This window comes from Balaenoptera borealis, assembly GCF_965194805.1.
Source record: "Balaenoptera borealis genome assembly, chromosome: 8".
Taxonomy (NCBI): domain Eukaryota; kingdom Metazoa; phylum Chordata; class Mammalia; order Artiodactyla; family Balaenopteridae; genus Balaenoptera; species Balaenoptera borealis.
The window spans coordinates 26,907,412-26,928,591 of record NC_138865.1 but is presented as its reverse complement, the minus strand read 5'-3'; the positions used below and the strand labels follow the sequence as shown (position 1 = coordinate 26,928,591).

General features: G+C 51.7%; 1 protein-coding gene across 2 annotated transcripts; it reads left to right on the top strand.

The window, feature by feature from the left end:
• Positions 1 to 1,652: 1,652 nt before the first annotated feature.
• Positions 1,653 to 20,934, top strand: SUSD3 (sushi domain containing 3). 2 transcript variants are annotated; one of them, XM_082400982.1, is made up of 5 exons: positions 1,653 to 1,793; positions 13,982 to 14,170; positions 15,748 to 15,895; positions 16,562 to 16,714; positions 20,277 to 20,934. In XM_082400982.1, exons 1-5 carry the CDS (start codon positions 1,706 to 1,708, stop codon positions 20,470 to 20,472), a joined length of 774 nt encoding a protein of 257 aa, XP_082257108.1. In that variant the 5' UTR covers positions 1,653 to 1,705; the 3' UTR covers positions 20,473 to 20,934. The 2 variants fall into 2 exon arrangements, with proteins under 2 accessions (XP_082257108.1, XP_082257109.1); XM_082400983.1 differs by lacking the exon at positions 16,562 to 16,714.
• The last annotated feature ends 246 nt before the right edge of the window (positions 20,935 to 21,180 follow it).

The following is a 21,180-nucleotide window of genomic DNA, read 5'->3' as shown; positions in this document are numbered from 1 at the left end:
AAGGGCAGGGCCCTTATGTATCGCACTGAACATCAGCTTCTACCAGGCTACGAAAGCAAAGGTGGGGAGGGGCTGGCCCGCTGGAACCCTGCTCTATTGTCCCACAAGACACCCACCTCTTCGCTGCCACCTGCCAGGCACTCCAGAGCCAGGCCTGTCCAGCTGGGCCACCTCACAGACTTGCAGGGGTGGCCACACTGGACTTCTGGCTATACCTCAAGCTTCCAAAGAATTAAGATCTCAAGGCCTTTGCATCAGTTGTTCTCTCTGTCACTAACTGCCTAATGGTGGATCTCTGGATATATCTTGGTATTCACTCCTAGTCTAATGTTTGATCCCTGGGTCTATCTTGGTTTGCACTCCTAGTCTAATAGTGGATCCTTGTGCCTAGGTTGGTCTCCACTATTTAGTCCATTGTTGGATCCCTGGATCTATCTTGGTCTCCACTACCTAGTCTAATGGAGGGTCCCAGTGTCTATCTTGGTCTCCATTCCTAGTCAAATGATGCATTCCTGGATCTATCTTAGCCTGCACTCCTAATCTAATAGTGGATCCCTGGGTCTATTGGTCTCCACTACTTAGTAATGGAGGATCCCTGGGTCTACCTATGCTAATGGCGCACCCCTGGATCTGTCATGGTCTCCACTACCTAGTCTAATGGAGGATCCCTTCATTAGACCAAGATCTATCTTGGTCTGTACTCAAATGTTGGATCCATGTGTCTATCTTGTTCTCCACTACCTATTCTAAGGATGGATCCCTGGATTTATCTTGGTTTGCATTCCTAGTCTAATGATGGAGCCATATATCTATCTTGGTGACCACTACCTCGTCTAATGGTGGATAAACTCAGTGATAAACCATTAATCTAGGAGTGCAGACCAAGACAGACCCAGGGAGTCTCCATTACACTAGGTAGTGGAGATCAAGACAGATCCAGGGATCCACCATTGGCCTAGATAGTGTAGACCAAGATAGACATAAGGATCCATCATTAGACTAGGATTGCAAACGAAGACAGACCCAGGAATCCTCCACTTACGTTCCCTCAGCTCTACCGGGCTGGTCACCTGATCAGGAGCTACCCTGAGATGCCCTGGCGGGGGGAGGGGGGGTGCGGGGGGGGGGGTTGGTGGGGGAGGGGGTCGTCTATTGAGTCTGTTGTCTTAGAGCTCCCTCAGTGTTTGCCTGGGCCTGGGCGGGGTGCTGCGCCTGGGCTGGGCGGGGTCCTAGGGAGAGGAAGGGGCGGGCCGCAGCTCTGAGCCTAGCCAGGGGCCCCTTCAGAGGGAGCTGGGTAGGAGGAGCAAGGATACGGCAGGGTCCCCGAGTGTGTGAGCCCAGGGCCAGACCCTGGAGGTCTGAATCCTGCCCCCCACGACTCGGGGGTCCCTCACTGAGGACCTACAATATCGACACCCACCACAGAGGGCCTGACCCACAGTGACACAGATGGGGTTCACATGTGCTACTCACCGAAAACACCTGGTCTGTGGGGGGCCCTGGTGGTCGGAGGCGCAGGGGCAGAGGTCAACACCTGCGCAAAGCCCTGGAGCGAGACTTCCCGCTCTGCTGGCTTCGCCCCCTCGGGGATTTGGGTTCCTGCGGGGTCGGCCCCGCCCTCAACCCTGGATGGGCGTGACCGGGCGGCCCAGCCCCCGCTGGCCCCTGCGCGGTAGTCTGGCCGAACGCCGCGGAGCGCGCAGGGATGCGCGAGGAGGCCACGACCCTCAGCCGCAGGGCGAGGCCCGGGGGCCGCATGGGGGACGCCACGCCCGCCCCGGGGAACTGCACAGGTGAGGGCCGAGGCCGCAGACCTCGAGCGGGGCTCTGCGCCTATTTCTCAGACGGGGAAGCTGAGGCGCGGGGTGCACAGCCCTGCGCGGGGGCGGTGGGTGCCGCACTGCCGCGGTGAGGCGCACAGTCGGAGGACAAACCTCCCCGACGCTCTCCGTCCGCCCCGGAGGCGCCCCAGCGGAGCCGAAGCCCAGTGGCAAGCGGCCAGAAACCAGGCGGCGGCGTCCAGCTGCCCGCCAACCCAGGTGCGCGCCTTTTCCCAGTGGGGGCCGCCTCAGTGCGGGGGATGTCGGTGTGACGGACGTGGGAAAATCGAAACTGGCCTCATCTAAGGGAGGTGTTCTGGATCCTCAGCTAGCTCCCCAGCCCCACTTCACAGGCGGGGAAACTGAACCTGGGAGAGGGGAGTGACTGCTCAAGGTCCCGCTGCAGCCGAGCCTGGGGTGAGGCTCCGGGGTCTCCGGAAGGAGGAGTGGGCTGGCTGTTATCTTAAATGTTTGATTTCGAGATTGTTCTGTAGGGGGTTCACCTTCCTGCCTTGCTCGGATAGGGGTATTGCAGCTGAAGCCCCGGATTCGAATGTCGGCCTTGCTCCATGAATGCGTCTAAAATCTAACCCTTTTAGAAACAAAGATAAAGCCGGACCTTGAGCCCCAGATGTTCCTGGAGGCTCACTTTAGGGCACACTGCCCGCTCCCCCTTAAGCCTGAGGGTCTCTGCACACCTGTGCCCCAGGCTAGGCGCTGAATTGCACAAGTGGAAGCTGGGCCTGAAAGAGCAGGCTGGCACAGGTCTCACACACACACACACACACACACACACCCGGGATGCAGCCAGTCATGCTTAAAACAGTGACACCTGCCACCTTGGGGGGAATGCTGGCTTCCTCTCAGATGGGGAAACAGGCCCAGGGAAGTAAGTCACAAAGCGGAGGCATGTGGCTTGGTGGTGTGGAAGCTAAGACCTGATACTGCCCCTGGTGTGGTGGGGTCGGTTTATTTTCTTTGACTCCCTCGGGCAGCCTGATGCCCAGTCCTGAATTTGGTGTTTTGCCCCTGTGTGTGAAGAGGACAATGTGTGTGCAAGTTGTGCAGCACTGCCTGGGGAGGTGAGTGTCCACTGTGAGGTGGAGGGACTTGCCCAAGGTCAGCCAAGGACAGGGAAGGGGAGGCCCTGACTATATATAAAAGGCTGTTTGCAGAGGACTCTCCTGGGGGAAAGAGGGTCTCAGAATCCAGTTCCTGCCCTCTGGCCTGCCAGGCCTGGCCCCAGCCCTACTTCTGACTGGCTGCTGCTCAGCCTCCTCCCAGATGTGAGCCCTGTGGGTCCCAGCCTGTGAGTCCTTCCCAGGAATTTAGGGTTGGATCCCCACACACACAACGACCTGCGGTGCATCTCTTTATCTCTGTGCCTCAGTTTCTCCATGTGCTAAGTGGTGGGCCCTGTATACCTGCCCCAGGCTTGTGGACAGGCCAGGGGGAGCCAGGGAGGGCCCAGTGCACCCATCCTTGCATGGTTCTGCTCCAGGGTAATGCTGTTGTCCTGACTCATCCACTCCTCTGCCCCATGGCCTCAGTCTCTTGGGCTCTGAAATGGGCACCCACCTCTCCTTGTGGGGCAGTGAAGTGATGGGTGCGGGGGTCTTTAGAGACAGTTTGGCACTGTGTAAAACACAGCAATGGGATGGGTGTTTTTCCTGCAATCTGTAAAATGGGCACATTCTGCTTTTCCTAGAGGAGGTATGAGAGTCCAGACACAGAGTCCTAGGATTCTCCCCTCATCTCCCATGCACGACGACCGGGGAGAGGCAGGTGGGGGAAGGCCGGCTCAGAGCAAGGCCTTAAATCTTTATGACCTTGCTCTGAATGGCTGACTGGGAGGCCACCCTCCCACTGCTCTTAGGCCCCTGGCCTGCCCCTGGCCCTGTTCCCAGGGCAGCTCCAGCACTCCCTGATGGAGGAGATTGTCCAGGAACACGGCCCTGCCAGAGGAAGACCAGTGGCCAGAGGTGACCCTCCCCCATACCCCTGAAAGGGGACAGCAGGAGGACTGCTGGGTGGGTGAGGATGTGCTCTGTGGACATCCTCTTCGCTTCACTCCTGCAGCCCAGCCACTGGGCCAGCCCTGGGCCCGTTTCATGGAGGAGACCAAAGCCCAGAGGGAGTAGGTGGGAATCTAAATGTGGCCTATGTGCCCGTAAGGCCCAGCTCTGGCCTCCCACCATGGTACAGGCAGAGCTGCTGGATGAACGAGGTTCCCTGGAGCCTCGATGTTCTCCCCTGAGAGATTTGGGGGTGGGGGGGGAAGTGCGCTCTTCCTGGTTTGGAATTTACCTGGTTATGTTCTGGAGGAGAATATATATTCTGGGTGTGTGAGCTGACCTGCTATTAGGGAAGTGCCTGGGAGACCGGGGTCTGGACCATAGCCAAGGGCCAGGCTTGCAGTAGCTCTGAACCCTGCACCTGCCTCAGGACACACGACCAGGGCATGGGCCTTCTGCATGTGGCTGTCCCCACCGCTGGGGTCTTGGGGGGGTCCCACTCTCCATAGAGTACCTCTGTACACGTCAATCTTTAATTTCTCTTTGAGACATTCCTCCTGAGGGTTCCTCTTTCCACTTGGGGAAACTGAGACTCAGAAGCGACTTTCCAGTCCCACAGGGACCCAGGCCCATAGTGGGCTGGTCCAGTGGCCTGCTTCCTCCCATCTCCCCACTGTACCTATTGTCCACAGTCACAGCCAGCATAAAAGGTAACTTATTTACCTGGTCTCAGCGGGTGAGGTCAGGGTTTGGGGGCCGTGTCGGCTCCAGAAAGGAGGATGGGAGGGATGGTCCTGTGGTCCAAGGTTCCAGATAAAAGATTAACAAGCAAGGATTGTTCTCACCCCCACTGGCCAGGCAGGCTGGGGGAGGCATGGGCTGGGAGGACAGGCTGTCTAGGTCAGGCCATGCACCCCCTGTGTGTTAGGGGGTGGGAGAGAGCATTGCCTGGGGCTGGGGAGTGAGCTGGGAGTGTCGGGCGAACACCTGATGGGCAGGTCTGCCTCTCTACTGTCCAGTGAGTCTATAGGGTTTGCTTTTGGTTTGTATCTTGCTTGCATCAAATCCATTCCCTTTGTTTTTTCTGTTGTTTTTCCTCTCCTTTGAGATTTATTTGTACATAGTAAAAAAGATAGGGTCGTGCAGGGTGCAGAGAAAAAATTGCACCAAAGGTTGAGAGGTGCAGGGGTCCAGCCAAAGGAAGGCTGGGGAAGTGTAGCATCCAGTGTCTGAGGGGGGCCGCAAGTGGACAGGGCCAGGCAACAGGGCTGGAAGGAAAGGATAGCTGGGGGGTGTTCCCCTTTGGGGACCAGTCCTAGGAAGGGTATACAGGGGTAACTGGGTGTCTGTGAGGGTTTTCAGCAGGGGATGGAGGAGGTGGGATTTGCCTCTTAGACACCAAGTGTGGGGAGGGACTGTTGGGGGCCCAGCTAGGGGATCCAGGGGTCTCCAGGCTGTGGAGGGTGCAGTGAGGAGTGTGAGCAGAGGCTGGGTTTGCAGTGGTTAGGGGATGTGGTCTCTGGAGCCAGCTGGTGGTTTCATGGAATATCCTTAGAAGATGGGTAGACTGAAGCCCTTGTAGTCCCTTGATGCTGTGCCACCTTCCTGCCCCACCTGGGCTACGTGTCACAAGTCCTGTAGAAAGGTCTGGTGGGAGCCCTGCCAGTGTACACCTGGGGCCTTCAAAAGTCTCCGGGCCTCAGTTTCCTCATCTGGAAAATGGGCCCAGCCCAAAGTGTTTGCTGACCTTCCAGGCCCAGAGAAGGGATGCAGGCCATCCTGTTGGAGTCTGGCGGGTGGCGGGTAGGGGTGGCAGGTGCAGGTATCCTGGGTGCTGTGGACTTGGGGTGGGGGGTAGGATGAGGTATTGAGCCTCCTCCTAGGGGACGTTCCTGAGCTCCCGGGCACAGGTTTAAGGTCTCCACCAGGTGCTCCCACTCCTGTCACCCCGGAGGGCAGGTCACCCTATTTTGCAGGTTGGGAAAATGAGTCTGAGCAAGGCAAAGACCAGGTCCAGGACCTGAGGCTAGAGGTGGTGGAGCAGAGTCAGACTTGGTGGAGAGGGGCTGGGTGGGGTTTGGGTTCCTAGCAGACCAGGCCCACTTGGCTTCTTTGCCTTCTCCTCTGAGCCTGGTTGGGCTCTTGGATTACTGGGGGTTAAGCTCCCTGCCTCCCAGGTAGGGGAAGGTCACTGCAAGGAGGGGGCGGGCCATGGGCAAGGCTCATCCTCCCTCTACCTTCTTTACCAGAGTTATTTCCTCTGACCTTTCATTTTCATTTTTAAAAGACGAGCCGTTCAAACAATACACTTATGCTAGGAGCAGGGGCTCCCTGCCTCTGATGGGCATGAGACCCCTGTATTGGCTGGCTGGAAATGCAGAGTACGAGGCCTGGGGAGAGAGGCCATGACTGCATTTAAAGCCCTCCATTCCGAGTCTCTCAGAGGCCCCTCCTGCCCCCAGCCACGCAGCGTGCATAGTTATGGGGCAGCGGCATTTTCGTTGGGCCTGTGCTTCAAATTTTCTTGTACCTTTCCCTTAAGTCTTCAGTTTGATGCACACCATGCAGGCATCTGCAGGTCAGGCCTGTTTCCTTTCTGTGGCGTCACCTCTCACCCTCCCACCTTGATGAGGCTCCAGGAGACAGGACAGGCTCTGGGCCTCTTGGGGTGAGGGGTTAGTTCTGTCTTTTAAGATGTGTGACCCCCTTGGGTGGTGAAATAGCCTGCAGTGCTGTGTCACGATGGGCACCCTTAACCATAGCGGAACCCAGCAGCAGCAGCACAGGATGTGGCTGTTGACAGGCGAGCCCTTTCCCTACGACATTGGTGGTTTCCTCGCTGGGGCTGGAGCTGGAGCTGCACGTCATCTCAGTCAGCCCCTGTCCTGCCCTCTGCAGCATTTACAGGTGGGTCAGAGGACCCGATTGGTGACCTGGTCACCCAACTGGTTAAGTGTGGTTTACACCCAGACACGTTTGGCTGCAGAACCAGCCTGCTGCCTCTGTTTCTGGAGCTTTTTCTCCTGTCTGTGACTCTCCATGCCAGGGCCATTAGGTAATGCAGGGTCTGGGCTGTGCTCTGGTTAGGGAGCTGGACAGCCACCCCTCATGGCTTGGCAGGCCAGCTGGGGCATATCAGGCAGTCAGCAGTGATGCTTGAGGCGTTCTCCCCATGTTTAAAATTTTTTCAAACATACCACAGAGTTGAAAGAATTTATAACCACACCCCCCCAGCTCTATCCTACCCATAACTTTTCAGTAGGCCTGCTTCATCATATCTCTTGCCATCTCTTTGTCCCTCCCTCAAGGCATCTTACTTTTTTGATAAAGTCCTAGTTGCATCTTTAAAAGATGAATACAGGGACTTCCCTGGTGGCGCAGTGGTTGAGAATCTGCCTACCAATGCAGGTGACACAGGTTCGAACCCTGGTCTGGGAAGATCCCACATGCCGTGGAGCAACTAGGCCCATGAGCCACAACTACTGAGCCTGCGCTCTAGAGCCCGTGAGCCACAACTACTGAGCCCACGTGCCGCAACTACGGAAGCCCACGCGCCTACAGCCCGTGCTCCACAACGAGAGAAGCCACTGCAATGAGAAGCCCGCGCACTGCAACGAAGAGTAGCTCCCGCTCTCCGCAACTAGAGAAAGCCCACGCACTGCAACAAACACCCAACACAGCCAAAAATAAATAAATAAAATAAATAAATTTAAAAAAAAAAGATGGGGCTTCCCTGGTGGCGCAGTGGTTGAGAATCTGCCTGCCAATGCAGGGGACACGTGTTCGAGCCCTGGTCTGGGAAGATCCCACATGCCGGGGAGCAACTGGGCCCGTGAGCCACAACTACTGAGCCTGCACGTCTGGAGCCTGTGCTCCGCAACAAGAGAGGCCCGCACACCGCGATGAAGAGTGACCCCCGCTTGCCGCAACTAGAGAAAGCCCTCGCACAGAAATGAAGACCCAACACAGCTAAAATAAATAAATAAATAAATTTATAAAAAAAAAAAGATGAATACAAGTTTATCCCTTCCTTCTTTCATTCGCCAGGCGCTGGTGCAGGTGCTGGGCAGACAAGTGTCCACAAAGCTCTCACCCTTGCTGATCCCCCCACAGGGGCCCTGCTTCTCTGAGGGCCATATGGGGCTCGGGAGAAAGAAGGTGCTCTGCCATGGAAGAATAGAGAAGTGGCAGCTCTAAATTGGGGACTGGGAAGTGTTGGTTGCCCGGTGACCCTGGGGAAGGGGCCACGTGGCTGGCCCGTGGCTGCCCTGCTGTGTCTACCCAGTTCCAAAACCCCAGTCCACTTCCCTGGCTGGAAGAACAGCACATGTCCAAGTCCACAGATCCTGAGAAAGAAAAGAGGTTCTTCCTGGGGGAGTGTTGATCACAGCTTTCAACTGTTAGTTTGTTCATTCATTCATTCATGCATTCATTCATTCCTGCTTTGGCACCTGTGGAAACAAAGCATGGTGATTAATTAAGGGCCTATACTCTAGAATCAGAGTTGGCATCCCTCTGTACTACTGAGTACTGGAGGACCCGAGGCCAGTGAGGGTAATCAGGAAATGTCCGATTGGAGGCTCAGGGTGGGTGCTGTGTCCTCCTTGCCCTACCTCCCTGGGGCTCCCAGCTGAGGCTCCCCACCCCTTCCTGCCTGCAAGCAACTGCCTGTCCTCTGCTACAGGGCAGGACAGCCTCTCAGGTCCTCCCTGCTGTGCCCTCTGCCCCAGGGGTTATGCACCCCTTCCCCCACACCCTCACCAACCTGGTGGGCTGGTCTTTTTGATCTTGACCAAGCTAAGAAGCCAAAAATAATAACTTAGGTTTCAAATCTGCATTTCTTTAATTGAAATAAATATTTCCCCTGAATTTTTCTAACAGCTTTACTGAGGTATAATTCATGTGCCATACAATTCACACATTTAAATTGTACCTTTAAAGTGTACAACGTGATGGCTTTTAGTATATTCACAGATATGTGCAACCATCACCACACTCAATTTTAGGACATTTTCATCACCCTAAAAGGAAGCCCTGCATCCCTTAGACCCTTAGAGGTCACCTCCCAACTCCCCCTCTCCCTGGCCCCAGACAACCACTGATCTGCTTTCTGTCTCTATGGATTTGCCTATTGTAGACATTTCATATGAATGGAATCATACAATATGTGTTTTTTTGGTAACTGGCTTCATTCACTGAGCATAGTGTTTTGAAGGTTCATCCATGTAGCATGTCAGTTCTTCACTCCTTTTTATTTCCAGAAATATTCCATTGTATGGGTGGACCATATCTTATTTATCCATTTATCAGTTGATGGACATTTAGGTGGGTTCTACTTTTTGGCTATTATGAATTATGCTGCTGTGAACATTTGTGTACAAGTTTTCATGTAGATGTGTTTTCCTTTCCCTTGGGTATATTGCTAGGAGGGGCATTGCTGCATCATTTGGAAATACTCTGCAAAACTGTTGGAGAAACTGCAAAGCGGCTGCCCCGTTTACATTCCCAGCTGCAGTGTGTGAGGGCTCCAGTTTCTCCACATTCTTGGTACACCAGTTATCATCTGTTTTTTTTTTTTTTTCATGGTGGATGTGAAAAAGTACCTCCCTGTGGATTTAATTTGCATTTCCCTGAAGCTAATGGCATTGAGCATCTTTTCATGTGCTTATTGGTGGCCATTGGTATATCTTTAGAGAAATGTCTGTTCATATCTTTTGCCCATTTATAAATTGGGTTGTCTTTTTATAATTCAGTATAATAATTTATACATTCTAAATACAGTCCCTTATCAGATAGATGACTTGTAGATATTTTCTCCAACTCTGTAGGTTGTCTTTTCACTTTCTTGATAGTATCCTTTGAAGCACAAATTTTTTCATTTTAATGGAGTCCAGTTTATCTATTTCTTTTGTTGTTTGTCTTTTGGTATCATTGAGAAACCATTGCCTAATCCAAGGTCAGGAAGATTTACCTCTCTGTTTTCTTCTAAGAGTTTTTTAATAGTTTTATCTGTTATATTGAGGTCTTTGAGTCATTTTAAGTTAATTTTTTATATGATGTAAGGAGAGCTCCAACTTTCTTCTTTTGCATGTAAGTATTGTTTTCCTGGCACCAATTGTTGAAAAACTATTCTCTTCCCATTCAGTTGTCTTGGCACACTTGTTGAAAATCAGTTGATTGTAAATATGAGTTTATTTCTGGAGTCTAAAGCCTTGCATTGGCCTATATGTCTCTCTTTATGCCAGTGCCGCTCTGTGGTCATCACTGTAGCTTTGTGGTAAAATTTGAAATAAGGAAGTACGAGTCCTCCAACTTTGTTCTTCTTTTTCAAGATTGTTGTTTGGGCTATTCTAGTTCTTTTTGTATTTCCTTATGAACTGTAGGATCAGCTTGTAAAGTTCTTCAAAGGTAGCAGCTGGGATCTGATAGGGGTCATGTTGAATCTGTAGATGAGCAGAGGAGCGTTGCCATCTTAAACCATGTTAAGTCTTCTGACCCATGAGTATGTGATGTATTTCCATTTATTTAGGTCTTCTTTAATTTCTCTCAACAATGATTTGTAGTTTTCAGAGTTTAAGTTTTGAACTTCTTTTGTTAAATTTATTCCTAAGTAATTTATTCTTTTTGATGCTCTTGTAAATGGAATTGTTTTATTAATTGCATTTTTAGTTTGCTCATTGCCACTGTACTGAAATACAATGGATTTTTGTGTGTTGATCTTGTATCCTGCAAACTCGCTGCACTCATTTATTAGTTCCTGTAGATTTTTAGCAGATTCCTAGGGATTTTCTCGATACAGGATCATGTCATTTAATGGAGAAGTTTTGCTGCTTCCTTTCTGATGTGGATGCTGTTTAATTTTCTTAATTAATTGCTCTGCCCCCTGGTTTGGGGCTATTTCCATATTTTTCTTTTCTAACTTAACCATTTTTTCTGTTGTAATTTTTGTCATGTCTTATGTAAGTGCTGTTTATGTAGGAAAGATGCTCTGTTACATGTATGTTGCAAATACCCACACTCCCTTGTTCTGCTATTAATTAGGAATATTAAGCTCTGCGTCACTCCTGTCTGTGGGTGCCCTCTCTATCTGTGGGTGTTGAGCAGGTCAGCCACCACTCCAGGCTTGGTTGCTCATGTTAAAATGACGATAATAACAATTCCCTCCCTGCTGTCCTCTGTAGATGATTGAGTGCTGCGTGAGGTCAGGAATTGGGGTCCTTCTTGACCAGATGTTTCTATCGGACCTGCATTGCCGTTGTTAGTGTGACACTAATGATGGCCATCTGCAGACAGGGAAGCCCAAATCCTCCCAGATGTGCAGTTTACATGGCAGCCATGGCCCAGCACACTTCCACCCCTACCACCCTCAGCGTGTCATCCAGCCTTGCTCTGCTTCAGTTTCCCCATCTGTAAGATGGAGATGGATGGTCTTCCTCATATGGCTGAAATACAGTGAAGTATCCATTAGGTGCCCAGTGTTGTTTGTGCTGTTCGAATGTCAGCCCCCCCTCCCTGCTAGGTACACAAACCACAAGGACCCCCCAGGCTCACACTCCTCCCCCCAGCATTTCAGCCTGGTGAGGCACCCCCCCCCCCAGGTTCTTGGTAGGGCAGAGCCAGGGGGAGCTTGGCCAATCTCAGCCAAACGCTGTCCCTCAGTGTCACTGCCCACAGCGAGGGTCAAGGAGCCTTGGCCTCCTGGAGGGCAGAATGCAAGACTGAGGCTGAAGCCTGGCTCTGCCACTGCCCTGTTAACACCCTCACCCTAAGTGGGGTAGGGCCAATGGGGCCATGCCACGGGTGACTTGACCTCACTGAGCCTCAGTTTCCCCTCTGGACAGGGCTGGTTGTGCACAGACATGTGAAGCACTATCACGGGTGTGTGAATGCCTGTGTGTGGCCCTCCTGAGTGACAGCTACTGCCCTTGGGCAGTTCCGGGTGTCCTCTGTCCCCACAGCCTATGTGAACTGGGGTACCATGCATTCCACAGTGGATCCCCCTCATGGGTGCTTCCAGGTGGATGTGGATTTTGGAGGACTCTCCAGCCCACTACAGATGTTCTGGGTATATATTTTGAAAACAGAGCCCACAAAGTTTGCTGGTGAATTGGTTGTGGATTGAGAAAAAGAGTCCAGGTAGGTTCCAAGTTTTGGGGCTGGAGCAAGTAAAGGATGGAGGGCATAGTGGCTAACATCAAAGTTAGAATGGGGCAGGCCAAGTGATGAGCAGGTGGGCCAGTGCAGGAGCTTGGCTGGATGTGGCAGGCCGAGTGGGCTTTAGGACATCTGTTCCTGGTGCCCAGGGGACAGTCCTAGCTGGAGGTATCCCGTGGAGGACAGGGGAAGGGTTGTCTTGGGTTGGTGTGGAATAATGTGGTCCTCAGCCTGGGCAGTGCCAGCCTCTGTCTGAATCCCCACCACTGCTCCCACCTAGGCCTTGGATGTGTGGAGGGAGTTGGACACAGACGCTGCCTCTGGTCAGTGTTGCCTCAGCCACAGGCTGGACAATCAGCTCAACCAGTCTCCCTTTTGCCTGAGACTAACTGCTTTATACACTAGTAGTATACAGTGCTCAAAATCTGAAAGTTCCAGAAAAGCAGAAGGAAAAGCCTCTTGCACTCAGGCACCAGGAGGTGTGCTCCAGAACATGCGTAGCAGCTTCATTCCGTATTCATGAACACCGGAAACAACTCACACACCCATCAGCAGGAACAGGGAAGCAAACAAGGGCCTCCATACAACGGGACTCTGCTCCACCATAAATACGGACAGCTGCCAACACACACAGCACGGCACCTCTCCCATCATTGTGCTAAGCAAGGGAAGCCAGACACAAGGGACACGTGATGTATCTGTCACACATGTGTGTTGAGAAGGTAGGCCCAGAGCCTCCTTGTGTGGTTCCACATCTCTACCCTACAACATAGGAGCTGTGTGACTTCAGCTGTGTGACTTCAGCTGTGTGACTGAAATGATTAAACCACACTGTACCTCAGTTTGCTTTCCTGTCAAGTGGGGAGGTATTTTGTGGATTGATGAGTTAATGCACGTAAAGCGTTTGGAACAGTGTCCAGCACAGTAAATTATATGTGCCAGCTGTTGTCATTGTTACAATTTTATAAAAATGCTTGTGATTGCCACTTTATCCAGAGTGCCTCTCTGTGTCCTTATATAAGGACATCATTGTAACACTTTAGGATGGCATTGCTGGCATTCATGTCAGATGTACTTTGATTAACTGTACTGATCCCCACAGCTGGAGATGTGGGTGTAGACACACATCCTGGTATAGAAATCCTGGCAGCAGATACATAACTACTTCCTTTGGCTAAATTCTCAGATGTGTACACAACATAAAGCTCTTAATACACTTTACCAGACTCTGTCCAGAAAGGTTTGGATCTGTGCCCCCACCGGCAAGTCTGAGGGGAGTGGCTCCCAGCCCTTGCTAACTTCACACATGGTTTTTTTTTTTTTCCTTTTTGCCAAGTGGAGGAGTGAAAGATTAGCTCTCATTTGAAATAGTGTTTCTTCAGTTAACTATGAGGGCAAGCATTTTCTCATGTCTGTTGGCTACTTGTATCTCGTGATTTACTTGTTCACACACCAGTCCATTCTGCTTTACTTGGATGTTCAGCTTTTATTGACGTGTAAGATCTCTTTATAAATTAAGGGTGTTGAACCTTTGTGCTATGTTTTCCAATACCTTTTCCTAATTTTTTCATCTGAGTTTGTTTGTTTTTCAGTTATTAGGGAGTAACAAAAGTTTTTGTTTTTTACTTTTAATGAAATCACATCTGTTGATCTCTCTCCATCCTTTTTTTCCCCCTTGATTCTGCCTTTTGAGCTACACTTGGGTAATAATTGTCCTTTTGCTTTTATTGTCTTTAGATGTGTGTTTCTTTTATCAACACCATGGTCTTCAGAGCATCTAGATTTCACTTAATGTAGGGATTAGCTCCACTTTTGTTCCCAAGCCTCTAGTCACACGGACGCCACTTCCAATTGTCTGGGTGGCTGTGTGACCTTCTCCAGAGCATCGTGTGGTCATTGGGTCAATGACGCCTGTCCCAGGTGAGGGCTCCTGCGAAGCCCCTGCCCTCCAGGGTGAGGTCCTCACTCTGTCTCTCCTCTCTTCTCTCCTAGGCATGTGTGTGCAAGTGCAGCCACCGCTGCAGGGCACCTTCCAAGTACTTCGTGGGGACGGCACTTCTGTGGGGACTGTCATCGTGTTCCACTGCCCCTCGGGCCACCAGATGGTGGGGTCTGGCCTCCTCACCTGTGTCTGGAAGGGGAACATTGCTGAGTGGTCTTCAGAGACCCCCATGTGCAAGAGTGAGCCCCATTCCCTGTGAGCTGCACCCAGCTCAGCAGCGACCCCTGGTGGGGGGTTGCTGATTTTGTCACATGGATGGTGTGGGTGTCCACAGAGAAAGGTCCATGGGCGTCTGTGTAGGGTCCTGTTCCCAGTGCTGGTGGTCCCTTGGGGCTCCATGTCAGCGGTGTAGACTCAAGTCCTAGCAGCTGCTCCAAATTCTAGCTCTGCCACTGACTTGGCCTGTCATCTCCAAGAGGTTACTTGTGCTGTCTGAGCTAGTACTTCATCTGTTAAGCAGAAAACTATGTTCTTTCATACACACATGCAGCAAACATTAATAGGATGTTTCATGTGCCAAGAATTCTAGAACTGGGGAATAGGATTTCTTGGCCATGGGGCCCCAATCTGGGGGAGGAGATGGTTTTCTAGTTGTATTTGTTATACAGGGTGTTGAAGGATAATACCCAGCACAGCATTTTCCAAAGTGAGGATACATATATTGTGTTAATGTGTATTGTACATTGAAAAGGGCTTTATAGTCAATATAATTTGGAAAAGCCTAGGTTAATAGGCTGCAGGACTTCTCAGAGCCTTTGAAATACTCATGTGGTGGTTGAATCTCTGAGAAGGAGAGTATCTGTTAGGATTAGACTCCAAGAGATGGAAAACCCAAGATAATGGGGGTTACCAAAATAATGGGGGCTATGAGAGCTTTTTCTTGCCCATGGCCCTCAAGATGGGCAGTCCTAGGCTTGTACAGCACCCCATGGTGGGGACTCAGGTCCTTTCCACGTTATGGATCTGTTAGGCATGACCTCAACTGCATGATCCAGGCAGTTGTTACAGGATTAGTTGCATGGCAAGGAAGGCTCTTAGAAGTTGTCCCACACCCCTCCCCCCTGTTCACCACTGGCCAGAATATGGTCATGTGACCACATGTAGCTGCCAGGGAAGCTGTGAGATGTAGTCTTCAGTCTGGACGGCCAGTGTCCAGCTAGGGCTGGGGGACTCGGGACTGGGGAGCGTAATCAGTGTCCACTACAGGGGAGAGTATGCGGTGTTGTTCAAATTAGGATCCTGGGCCTTGATTCCCAGGAACATCATTTAGAACCTGATAGAAGTAATTCTTGGCACATAGCTAGTTCTTGGTCACACAGCTGATAATGTGCCAAAGGCCCTTTGACCCCAAACACTGGCATTTTTCTTGCTTTTGCACCTTCCTGGAAAGTGACCAGAGAAAGCACATAGGCCCCCATAGGGTTTTGCCCACTTGAGGCATTGTGAAAATAGACTGTGTGTTGTCTGCTGTCCTCTGGTCTCAGGGGCCCAGTCTGCAGTGGGTGGGAGCCAAAGGGACTATCACTGAACTCCCTGTCAGAGCTTCCCCCAGTGTGCCACCAAAAACTCCTACACACCCTCCAAAACCCTGCTCAAACACCCCCTTCTTGGGGGGCAATCTTGCCTGATAGCCCCACTCCCTACAACAATTTGCACAGACCTTCACCTCAGCTGCCAGCGCCTCCCTGCCTCCCCCATGGAACGGGGCTCCCTGAGGGCAGGCTGGGCCCAAGAGCTGGTCTTGTCTCACTCGCAGCTGTGCCTCCCTATGAAACCTTTGGCTTCAAGGTGGCCGTGATCTCCTCCATCGTCAGCTGTGCCATCATCATGCTCATGTCCATGGCCTTCCTCACCTGCTGCCTCATGAAGTGTGTGAAGAGGAGTGAGCAGCGGCGATCCAACAGGTACAGTGACCTGGCACTGCCGCGGGGCACCTGCAAGTCACTCCGAGACTCCTGGGTGTGTCAGGGAGCGGGGCTGCTGGGATCTTGGCATCTTGCTGTTCACAGAGCATTGAGGCCGTGGAGGGCACGTGGCTCGCTCGCTTGGTCTTCCATAAGACAGGTGACAGGTACACAGGGAATTGTCTCATTCTGCAGACTGTGCACACACGCAGTATATGCTCTGCTCTGTGTGGACGTGAAGGGCTGACTACACGACGGTTAACTAGGGCCTGCAGGTGGAGTCTGGCCCACCTCTACTTTTCTTCACGGAAACCTATCCTTTATTTCTTTTTGCTATTTTTAAAATTGTGGTAAAATATTTACAGTATAAAAGTTACCATTTTAACCATCTTTAAGTGCACAATTCAGAATCATTAGTTACATTCACAGTGTTGTGCCGCCATCAGCTTGATTCATCTCAAGAACTTTCCACTGCCTGTCTTTGTAAGTATAGTTTTCCTGACATTTACTCATCATCCATGACTGCTTTCTACCTACAGCAGCAGAGCTGAGTAATTGCTCAGGAACTGTATGGCCCTAAGATACTCACTATCGGCCTTGCAGAGGGTTGCAGGCGGTGTCCTGGACACACATGCACCTGAATGTCCTTCCCCCATCTCTCTCCAGGGCAGCCCAGCTGTGGTTCCAGCTGAGAGGCGAGGACTTAGAGACAGTACAGGCCGCCTCCCTCGGCCTCAAGGGCCTCAACAACAAACGCAACATCAGTGGCGAGGCCAGGATCCAGCCCATCCAGGCTCATGACAACCACAGCTTCACCACGTGGGCATGGGCAGAGCAACGGGGCGGTGGGGCAGTGGTGAGGGCAGGGGGGCCCCAGCATGCTGCGAGCCCAGGCTCACCAGGGCCTCAACTTCCATCCCTAAGACAGGGGCTGATGGTCCTTCTAGTATCCGTGTCAGACCCTGCACCCTAGTGCCTAAAGCTGCGCTCCACCCCGTGTCTTTATCTTGTCATCCCTTGTCTAGAGGAGGAGGCTTCTGGACACGAGTATTTCCCTTCACCAGGACCCATGGTGCCCTGTCAACTTGCTCTCTCCTCCCATCTCCCTCCCTGCTCCTCTGTCTCTCAGTTTCTACCTCTTCTTGACTCTCTTTAGAAACACACACACACACTTTTTATGAACCAATACAAGGACATTTCTTACATACTTTTTTTTGACTCAAGGAGTCTAATCTTGGCTGAACACGGACTGCAGATAGAACACCTCCCAGGGTTGTTACTAGCTTTGAGTGAGCACCCTCTGACCCCAGGATCACAGGGCTGTCCGGTTTCTGGGCTCCTTAAATGGGGCAGGATATTTGTCTTTGGCAGCATTGCCTTTTGCGGACTCTAGGCCAGTGGCCTCCTGCAGACGCCGTGCTCTGGACTGTCTTGACGTTCCCTCATGACTGCACTCGGGCAGCGTTGCTCATGTGGGTGCCCCATGGGCGGTGCTGGTGTGAATCACAGATATGGGTCAGGCTGTCCCCCTGCAGGCACGAGGACTGGGCGCTCTTGGCTGAAATAAGTCCGCTGTCAAGTGATGAAGAAGGGACTCTGCTAAGGGTCACTCTGCTGCCCCCATGATGTCTGACCTGTGGCCTTAGCATCCAGGGATGCTCCAGCCAGAATCGGTTTTGGCCCTGGGGGTTACAGAATAATGATTTTAATTCTGTTGCGATTCTGTTATTCCCTCTATGAGGAATGAAAATGAGTTCTGTTTTTTCCTTCCTTTCCTTCTCATTTTGTTTTGTTGTTTTTGTATCACTCTGAACTCATAGGTATTCTTTTCTCAAACTTTATTATGGGGAAATTTCACGAATACACAGAAGCAGAGAGAATAGTGTAACGGGTCTCTTGTCCCCGTCTGCTATCCTCAGGGGTCACCGTCCCCCTGCATCATCTGGACCCATGCTTCCTATGGGCTCCAGTTCTTTCTTGGTTGGAGCCCTGTTGTGCTGCATCCTGATCGTGCCTTTTATTCTCCAAGTGCCTCCTCTCTGCACAGACGTTCTGGCCCATTTAGTGCTTTCTCTGCCCTGCCCTGGCATCGCAGAGGCAGTCTGCTCATTTCCTGAGCCTGTCCCCACAGGAACTTCCCAGGGAACCAAGTGCTTGCCCCCCAGCCTGACGCCTTGCTGTGTGACAACTGCTCATGCCTCGTTTTCCTCCCTTGTACAGTGAGGATTATGGCAGGGCTCACCTCCTGGCCCTGTTGAGGTGATATAAGTCAATGGCCTTGACTGGGCCCAGAGTACAGATTCAGTGAGTGCCAGCCATTGTTGTTAATTCTGCTCTTGATCCTGGTGTGCACGTGAGGAAACTGAGGTGCTGGAGGTGGTGGCCTGTGCAGGCGTGGCGAAGGTCTGTCTGGTCCCATGTCCACACTCAACGCACCAGGCCTGGCTGACTCCTGGAGTGGCGAGGCCTGTGGGAAGGACTGGTTTCCTACTTCCTTCCCTTGAGCTTTGGATACACATTAGGCCTACGTCATGATGGCCATGGCAGAAATGCCGCCTTGCACCCTTTCCACCTGACTTGGCATGTCATTGTGTTGCCATGGTGGTCTGAGGCCCCTGGAGCTATGCTCCAGATACTTCAACTGCTGTGCTCAGGTTTGGGTAAATGCTTGTGCTTAGAGCTGTTTTTCTTTTTTGAGATGACATTTTGGGGCAATCCTAGGAACAGACTGTTTAGGCCAAGTAGTCCGAATATTTTTATTACCAAATTCTTTCTCCAGGAACCTGGCACTAGTTGAGCCATTTTTACACCTGTACTGTCACTGAGTGTTAATGATTTGTTTTCCATCACTTACTTAGCAGGGGTGAGTTACATAGGTGGTTTTCATCAGCATTTCTTTAACATTGAGAAAGAGTGTTTTCTCTATACCTTTGCTTAGCAGTTGCATTGCTGGTTTTAGTCACTTTCACTTTGCTCTGCTGAATTGCCTGCTGATGTTTTTTCTCATAAATACTGGAAGCTCTGTGTACATTATGGAAGAGACCCTTACCTGTCAGTTGGCTGCAAGCACTTTCCTTTTTGTTTCAGTTATGTTGGGGTTGTCTTGCTAGTGCACATCCTTTTCATATAGTCATGTTTCCTTGGCAGGTTTCGAATTTTCTCCATTGCCCCCTGCCCTGTGGCACCCTCTCCCCATTATAGACCTGTGACACACTGTATTGTGTCTCAATTGGGAAACCCCAGTGGAATAGGGGAAGGAATTGCTGCCTCTCAGGATGTGCCATCCTAGGCAAGGCCCAGATACCCCAGTTCTCCCACTGATTGGTGGTGAAATCGTCTTTAGTAAGGTGAGGTTTGCCCCTTGACCTTACTTTTATTTTATAAACGCTTCCCAGCACTCACATTATGCCAGGCACTGTTCTTAGCTTTTCCAAATATTACCTGTTCTAACCATAGGAGTGGGCACTATTTTTATCCCATTTTAAGAAACTTGTCTAGAATCACATAACTACTAAGCATGAAGCCAGGTTTGAACTCAGGCTGTGTGGCTCCAAAGTCCGTGGACTTGCTCACTAAGCTGACTTTCCTCTCCGCTAATTAACTGAATCATTCACGTATCCATTGAACCAACAGATAATTTAATTCCTACTACTGCCTAGAGCTTTTCTGAGAACTAGGTGTGGGTGACAACATAGATCTGGGAAAGCTTCCTGGAAGAAGTGCTGCCTGAGGTGAACAGATTAGGAGAGCCTATACTGGGGGGGAAGGAGAGAGACAGCATCTTAAAGGGAGGAAGCAGCCAGGCAGCCTCAGGAAGCAAAGTCCAGTGTAAGCGGGAGATGGGAGCAGGGCCAGGTGGACAAGGATGGGGCCAGGGTTTGCTCAGCCTGGAGAATGGGTGGGTTTGTGGCTTGGGGGCTAGGGGAGGCCCCTACGGAACTGAAGATATGGAAGGTGGGAGATCTGGTCCCAGACTCAGAGGAGAGCCTGGCAATTGCGAGGGTGTCCTCCAGAATGTTCCTGGCGCCCCAGTGTCCCTTCTCTGCCTAGGGCATCCTGGTGCACATAGTTTATACACACTCTGAATAAGCTCCCTTCCTCTGCAAAGCCCCAGGAAGCCCCTTCCCACCCTTGGAAGGTGGGTGTGATGCTCCTTGAGTCATCCCCCTTGTATGAGTGAGGGGCCTGAGGCCCAGGGAGGGGCACCGATGGAGGGGCCTCCTTGGGTGCAAGGCCAAAAGAAATGGGGGCCCTCACCTAGGGGCAGCAGTCTATCCCAGGCCTGCTGAAGACCAGGGCCTGGGTACCCAGCATGGTGGCAGAGTTGGGGTTAAATGGGGCCCCCGCTCTGCCCCCAGGCTCACACCTCCTCTTCCTGCAGAGACCTTGGCGAGGGGACCAGAGAGCTGGCCAGCATGGCCCGAGGCATTGACAAGGACCCCTGGACCCCCAGTGGCCCCACCAGCTCATCCCGTGCCCAGGTGATGGTGCATACAGCGAACCCAGGGCAGATGCTGCCTGCCTCCAGGCCAACTGTGGGAATGCTCAGACAGCCTGCAGCCTATGTCCCGGGGTGACTAAGGCGGAGGCCAGAGCCCACAATGGGAGGGCCAGGCTGACCCCACCAGCCAGTCACTGCATCTCAACATGTGTCCAGCTCAAGATTGGTCAGTGAAATCAGCTTCCGGGTTTAGGGATCCCTCGGGGCACTGAGCTGGGGACCCTATTTGGGGGGTGTTCTGTCCCAGGGGACACCAGCAGTGTAGTGGTTTTTATAGACAGCCTTCCTTGAAACCACCGCTGAGGTTCACAGAACCAGCTGCAGCCTGCCTCTAGTCAGGCTCCTTTGAAGAGACTGGGGGACATTTTAAGCACGTCTAGTTTTGCATAGCAGAATGGGAAGATGGCAGCAGGTTTCTCAACAATTACAGCTGGCTGCCTTGTATCTATAAGCAGGGACCCAGCTGGGGTGCTGCATCTATTATCTGTAAAGTTGTGGTAAGGGGTATGAAATAAACAATTCTTTGAAAAACAACAAAGGTAAAAATCACTGTCTCAATTTTCAATCCCTGCGTAACAAAAACCTCAAGTGTAGTAGCACAAAACTATAGTTCCTTCTTATTACAGCTCGGGTTCCAGGTTTGCCGGGCTCTACTGGGCAGTGCTCACTGGGGCCTCTCCCATGTGGTTGTGGGCAGCTGGTGGCACGCACTGGGTCATATCAAAGGCTGGCTGGGTTGCTCACAGGTGTCAGCAGAGACCTCATGGGGTGGTGGCCGCCTCAA

What these genes read in the sequence shown, in the direction of transcription:
- SUSD3 (XM_082400982.1), top strand. Translation starts at nt 1,706, where the DNA reads ATGCGCGAGGAGGCCACGACCCTCAGCCGCAGGGCGAGGCCCGGGGGC. An exon ending in GAGCAGCGGCGATCCAACAG is followed by an intron (nt 15,896 to 16,561) that starts GTACAGTGACCT and finishes ATCTCTCTCCAG; the next exon opens with GGCAGCCCAGCTGTGGTTCC. An exon ending in GACAACCACAGCTTCACCAC is followed by an intron (nt 16,715 to 20,276) that starts GTGGGCATGGGC and finishes CTCTTCCTGCAG; the next exon opens with AGACCTTGGCGAGGGGACCA.